General features: G+C 50.2%; 1 protein-coding gene across 1 annotated transcript; it reads left to right on the top strand.

Moving 5' to 3' along the window:
* Nucleotides 1-1,489: 1,489 nt before the first annotated feature.
* LOC146721716 (uncharacterized) lies at nt 1,490-6,621 on the top strand. The gene is made up of 3 exons (XM_085486359.1): nt 1,490-2,588; nt 2,743-6,098; nt 6,163-6,621. The coding sequence occupies exons 1-3, from the start codon at nt 1,490-1,492 to the stop codon at nt 6,619-6,621; spliced, it is 4,914 nt and encodes a 1,637-aa protein (XP_085342485.1).
* Nucleotides 6,622-7,173: the final 552 nt, after the last annotated feature.

Consider the following 7,173-nt stretch of genomic DNA (forward strand, 5'->3'; position numbering starts at 1 on the left):
TTCTGTTTCAGTGGACAATTCGTATTCACTATCAGATTTGTTAGAGTACCTTTTATTTTTCTTCTTATTTTGTCTATATTTTTGTTTTAATTCTTCATTGTTGGAGGAAAGATTGTTCGTGTTCTTTGCCTCATTAGCTTTTTGATGCGTTGTTTTATAATTATCTAAAAAAACAGATTTTAAATAAATAATTTAATTAATATAAAATTATAAAAGTAAAAATTTGTGTTTCTATTTAAAAAATAAATTATTATAATAAGACATGAGTATATATAGTTATTACTTATATAATACAATTGCTATATACATATATATGATATAAAAATTTTTTAAATATATGTGCCATGTATAGATTTTGTACGTATATATATTTTTTATATTAAACAGAAAGCAATTATACAATAATGATATATATTATATAATAATATATTTTATATGTTTAAAAATATTTACTTTATTATATATGCCCAAAAGAGTAGCTTTATAGAGTATTCAATTTGCTTCGGGCGTATGTTTCTTTTTTATAAAATCTATTATTACATTTTGTATAATACCTTCAGGTGGCCAATAACATTTTGCATCTTTTTTATATACCATGTATTCGGTACAGCTTCTACTGCATCTTCAGCATCAAATTTTACAACGAACCAGGTCATCTTGTCATTAGGTCATTATTAATTTTATAACAAAGAAATAATTTAGTTATATATGACAAAAATATATTAAAACATGCAAATAAATAAATTTATAAAATAAATGTATTTATGAAGTGTTTTAGAAGCGTCCCTATGTTTATTTATTTTGTTTAAAACACAGCGACATAAATCAATCTGTTTCGGAAAAAACTTCTCAAAACATCAACAATTAACGGTACCACAACCGTTCCGCCGAATAATTATTTTCAGCGAGCATGCGCGGCTTATCACGGGCGCCTCGTTTTCACCAATAATTATCGCGATCGCCCGCTCGCGCATGCTTTCTGCCAGCCGTCTTCTCGTTGATTTTGACAGCGGCCAATTACGCGTAATGTGCTCAGGTCACCTCGCGCAACGTTTAAAATCCGCAAAACTATTGGCGCTTCACGCGAAGGTGGGCTCCATCTTAAAAATTATAAAAGAAGAGCTCACACCCGGCTCAGCAGCCTTATCGCTTTTTCCGCCGTGAACCGCATACTTGATAAACCGCTAAAATTTCGTTGACGACCGCCGCTTATTCCGCACTTTGATTTTTGATTACGATTTTAATGTAAAATAATTAACATTTGTATGAAGTTTGTTAAAGTGTATTTGTTATTAAGTGTGTTAAAGAATTAAATTCTTTTGATAAAAAAAGTGACTCATCCTTTGTGCCGCGCGACCCTTTCTTACGCAGCGCGTTCGCGAACATATTTTGGTCCTTCGAGCCGGAGACCTCGCACCGGCAACCGCAAGTTCGCAAGCGTGACTCTTCGTGTGAGTGAAGAAAGTGAGCATATGTGTGTGCAGCCATCATGGATGTACCCACGCTGGTCGACTGTCAGCGTGAGATTCAAATCCGCATCTCACGTTCCGTGGAGTACTTGAAGAAGCTGGGCAGTTCCAATATCACTACCAGTGCTATCGCCACACGCACCAGAATTTTGGATCAGCTGTGGACGAAGTTCGAAGCGCAGCACGATCTTATCCGAGCAGCCTTAAAAGAAAAGTTCAGCGAGAGCGATTATTTTAAGTCAGAATTGCACGCTGATACGGAGAATCTGTATGTAAATCAAAGAAGCATACTTGACGGCTACGCTGAACACTTTCGTGCATCGAGCGTACCTCCTTCTGCCGACGCCACGCCAAGGTCGTCACTGCCGCGCATCAAAGTACCGCCATTCTCTGGTGCCTACGCAGATTGGCCGTCATTCAGAGATCTCTTCCTCTCCGTCGTGAGTGGCAATGCGATCTCCAACATCGAGCGCTTTCATCACCTCCGCTCATGCTTGACAGGGCCGGCTGAAAAATTAATCAAGTCGTTACCTGTCACCAGTGACAATTATGATCGCGCTTGGGCGATCCTGGACAAACATTATAACAATAAAAAGGAATTGATCCGCTCCAACTTTGCCACATTCATCGCCGTGCCAAAGATAAAGGGAGATACCGCAGAGGAGTTGAGACGCATTCACAACGCCGTTACTGCCGCCGTCAATGGTCAGGAGAGCATTGGACGTCCAATTAACACCCACGGAATGGACCTCTTCAACTTCCTAGTCACCGAATTGTTTGACGCACGCACGCGTCTGGAATGGGAGTCGTCCACGTCAGACTCATCAGAGCCGGCACAAAACGAGGCACTCGTGGACTTTATCAGCCGACGGATCCTGACGCTCAATGCCGCACGACCGAAGAGCATCAGCAAACCGCCCGGAGAGGCTTCACGGATTGCCAAGACTCACTTCACTAAGCAGCAAGGAGCTGAGCCGCCGCACTGTACACTGTGTCGTGAAAGGCACACCTTGATGACCTGCCGAGACTTCAAGGCCAAGACCGTCAACGAGCGTAAAGCATTTGTAGAGACGAACAAGCTCTGCTACAACTGCTTAGGAAACCACCTCGTATCTCGCTGTCAGTCGAAGAAGAACTGCCTTACGTGCGACGCACGACACCACACTACGTTGCACGGAGCGACCACGTCTTCACAGGCAGCTGAGGTCACGCGCCACTACACTGACCACGACTCTTCAAGATCGAGATCATAAGGCTGTTCTTCTTGCTACAGCTCGACTTAACATTGCCGATCGGTACGGCTCACCATACACCGTACGCGCCTTGATCGACCAATGCTCCGAGGTGTCGATCATTTCTGAGGCCTTGGCGCAACGTCTCCGCCTGCCTCGAGTCTCGACGAATCTTTCGATCTTCGGAATCGGAGGGACCCACTCAGAATCAGCTCGTGGCAAGGTCACGCTGCACGTCACGTCAGACGTGACCAACGCCGAGCTCCGCGGGGTGGCTTTTGTGCTGCCCCGCATATCGTTGCAACAAGGCTCAGTCTCGCGAGAAGAACGCAGCTGGCCTCATCTCGACGGACTCCAGCTGGCCAATCCTCGCTTCCTGGACGACGACCCAGCTGAGCTACTGCTGGGAGCCGAGGTCTACTCCTTGATCCTCGAGGAAGGTCTCCGCAAGGGTGACTCAAGGATGCCGATCGCCCAGCAGATCAGCCTGGGATGGATCCTGTCCGGCGGCTACGACGCAACAACAACCAACGGACATCGCCGCACATTCCGGTGCATCGCCGATCACGATCTCACCGACCTCGTTCGACGCTTTTGGGAGCAGGAGAGCGAGCCAATAATTCGGGCTCCACTTACTCCCGAGGAAGCTAAGTGCGAGGAATTATATGTGCGCACCGTCACACGCACGTCCACCGGGAGGTACATCGTGAGGCTGCCACTTTCATCACCGCCGACGAATCTTCACAAGACTCGCCGACCAGCGGAGCGCCTCCTGAGAGCCATGGAGACCAAAGGCAGCCGAGATCCTCGATTTGGCGACCTCTATCGTAACTTCATGCAGGAGTTCGAAGACCTACAATACATGAAGAGAGTCAACATTGTAACGACAGCGGATGATCTCAAGTGTTACTTACCGCATCACGGGGTCCTGAAGAAGTCGAGCACGACGACAAAACTCCGAGTCGTATTCAACGGCTCTCAACGCACACGGGCCGGTACTTCGTTGAACTCTCACCTGTTGACTGGGGCGAATCTTCTGCCAGCGCTCAACGACGTGTTGCTGCAATGGCGTTGGCACCGGTACGTATTTGTCACCGACGTAGAAAAAATGTACCGCCAAATCCTCGTACATCCTGAGGATTGCCGTCTTCAAACAATCCTGTGGCGTCACAACAAGACGGACGAAATCCAAGAATACGAGCTGCTAACAGTGACCTACGGCATGGCTTGTGCACCTTTCCTGGCCATACGAACGCTGCGGCAACTCTGTGCAGACGAGGGGACGCAATTTCCTCAAGGGGCCACAGCACTTCGGCGAGACTGCTACGTCGACGACGTGGTCACCGGCGCAGACAACCTCGACGATGCCATCAACCTCCAGACGGAGCTACGCCACCTGTGCACGGCGGGCGGATTTCCACTGAGGAAGTGGGCCGCAAATAACTCCGAAGTCCTCGCGGGAGTCCCTCAAGAGCATCGGCTGCAGCAAGGACCGCATTTATGGGACGGAGAGAGCCATTCGACCTTGGGCCTGCGATGGCATCCTCAAGATGACTGGTTTGCCTTCGCCATACATCCACGTTCAGTCACAGAATTCACGAAGCGACGAGTCCTCGCCGAGACTGCACGGCTATTCGACCCGATGGGCTGGCTTGCGCCTGTCGTGATTCGGGCGAAGATCTTGATCCAGACCACATGGCTTCAGCAGCTGGACTGGGACGCTCCACTGCCTGTCAAGGATGTTCAACGTTGGCAACAACTGCTGAACCAGCTACCTCTGCTCAGCAACATACGAGTTAATCGCTGGCTCAGCACCGGCGACAATCACTCAAGGCTGCAGCTCCACGGCTTCGCTGACGCTTCCGAACGAGGATACGCCGCAGCGGTTTACCTCCGCAACTCTGAAAACAGGAAAACATCAACTACTTTGCTCATGACGAAATCCAAGGTCGCACCCGTCAAGCAAGTTTCACTGCCTCGCCTGGAGTTGTGCGCTGCTGATCTACTCACCACGCTCACGCTGCATGTTCGCAACACGCTCGGCTTGGCGTCTACTCCAGTGTACTTGTGGTCCGATTCCAAGGTCACCCTCCATTGGATCCAGGGACACGCCACCCGCTGGAAAACTTTCGTCGCCAACCGGGTAGCTCATATCCAAACACAGCTCCCGGACGCTCAGTGGAAGCACGTAGCCGGGAAAGACAATCCTGCAGATTGCGCATCAAGAGGAATTACTCCTGAGGAATTAATCAACCACGCATTATGGTGGACAGGACCTACCTGGTTGACACTGGACGAAACGGCGTGGCCCAACTCAGAGGTCGACATCTCAGAGGACGACCTTCCAGAACAACGCACCACCAGCCTGATAACCAGGAGTTCCGTCATCATCGAACCGGACATCCTGCTGCGGTTCTCCGCACTTCATCAGCTACTGCGCGTTACGGCTTGGTGTCGTCGATGGCTCAAGCTGGCAAGCCGGGAAGCCACATCTGGTCGCCCGCTGCATCCTGACGAGCTAGACGCCGCTCTATTTCAGTGGCTTCGAGTGGTGCAGGCGCTCCACTTCCCTGACGAGGTAGCTGCTGCTACCGCAGGACGGCCCGGTCCACCACGCAGTTCACTGGTCAAGCTGAATCCATTCCTCGACGACCAAGGTGTGCTTCGCGTCGGAGGACGCCTCAAGCACGCTCTGCTGCCCTACGACGAAAAGCACCCGGTGATCGTCCCACCAGCCTCCTGGATGACGCGACTGCTAATTGAGTCCTGCCATCGTCGGTCTCTGCATGGCGGCGTCCAGATGACTCTCAGCTTACTTCGCCTTCGATTCTGGGTGCCACGTGGAAGAACCGTCGTCAAGCAGCAGTTGCATCGGTGCGTCACTTGCACGCGCTGGCGAGCTGCCACTCCACAACCTCCTATGGGCAACCTTCCTCGTGACCGAGTGACGCCGACTCGACCATTCCTGAGTACTGGCCTGGACTACGCGGGACCCATTTCTATCCGGACCAGCAAAGGACGCGGACACCGCTCACAGAAGGGATACATTGCAGTCTTCATATGTTTCTGGTCAAAGGCTATCCATCTCGAGGTCGTCTCGGATTACAACTCCGAGGCCTTCATCGCCGCCTTACGCCGCTTCGTCTCTCGCAGAAGTCTGTGCACGGACATCTACAGCGACTGCGGCACAACATTTATTGGCGCCGATCGCACGCTACGTGAGCTTTTCAAGGCGTCGACCTCCGAGGGCCATCACATCGCCCGCGCCGCCAGCACTCAGGGGATCCGCTGGCATTTTAATCCGCCAGCGGCCTTCTCACTTCGGTGGTCTTTGGGAGGCTGCCGTAAAATCTACGAAATTTCATCTCCGTCGAGTAATCGGCGAAACTACTCTTACGTTTGAGGAGCTTAGTACACTCCTCACACAAATAGAGGCGTGTCTTAATTCTCGTCCGTTACAGGCTCTATCAGACGATCCAGACGACACTTCGGCGCTCACACCAGACCACTTTATCATCGGAGCACCGTTACTCGCGGTACCTGAGCCATCGCTGACGGGTCAATCAACCTCCACGCTGTCACGCTGGCGTCACCTGCAGTTGATGCGAGACCATTTTTGGCAGCGGTGGTCGGCTGAGTATGTGCACGGCCTCAACCCCCGCACCAAATGGTTCAAGGCCGAGTCCGTACCTCACGTCGGGGACCTCTGCATCATCCGCTCGGAGCTCACCCCGCCGACCCGATGGCCTCTCGCGCGGATCACGAGACTGCATCCCGGGGACGACGGTATCGTCCGCGTGGTCTCAGTCCGCACCGCCACATCAGAACTCGTGCGCCCGATTATTAAATTGGTCATGCTACCGGGCGCGGATGGTATTCCGGGCATGAATAACGCGGACACGCCGCCCGCCGGCACGTAACTCATCTCTCATCTCGCGACACTCTTTCACCACATAATCATCACATGCGCTGTAACATTTGCCGCACCTTATTCTTCTCATCATCACCGCATTGCACTACACACCATTTATTGCACATCAAACATGCGTTTTCACTCTCGCGGCTGATCGCTCCGCACCACATTATCGACTTAAGATTCCGCGGCCGAAATTCGACAACTTGTTGTCACTGCGCGACAAGGCGGGCGGGAATGTTCTAAACGCATCAGAAAATATTATCCGCGTAATAGAATATTATATTTGAACAGAATATTTTAGAAGATTCTAGACCAATCGATATTTACAGCAAATCGTTTTTGTATGTTTTTCGAGGAGAAAACACAGCGACATAAATCAATCTGTTTCGGAAAAAACTTCTCAAAGCATCAACAATTAACGGTACCACAACCGTTCCGCCGAATAATTATTTTCAGCGAGCATGCGCGGCTTATCACGGGCGCCTCGTTTTCACCAATAATTATCGCGATCGCCCGCTCGCGCATGTTTTCTGCCAGCCGTCTTCCCGTTGATTTT

The sequence above is a fragment of the Nylanderia fulva genome, unplaced genomic scaffold (assembly GCF_048542155.1).
Source record: "Nylanderia fulva isolate GAGA-0341 unplaced genomic scaffold, ASM4854215v1 Scaffold425, whole genome shotgun sequence".
In the NCBI taxonomy this organism is placed as follows: Eukaryota; Metazoa; Arthropoda; class Insecta; order Hymenoptera; family Formicidae; genus Nylanderia; species Nylanderia fulva.

Coding starts and splice junctions, on each gene's coding strand:
- LOC146721716 (XM_085486359.1), top strand. CDS start 1,490: ATGGATGTACCCACGCTGGTCGACTGTCAGCGTGAGATTCAAATCCGC. Junction 2,589..2,742: donor AAACCACCTCGTATCTCGCT/GTCAGTCGAAGA, acceptor TTCTTGCTACAG/CTCGACTTAACATTGCCGAT. Junction 6,099..6,162: donor ATCGGCGAAACTACTCTTAC/GTTTGAGGAGCT, acceptor CGTCCGTTACAG/GCTCTATCAGACGATCCAGA.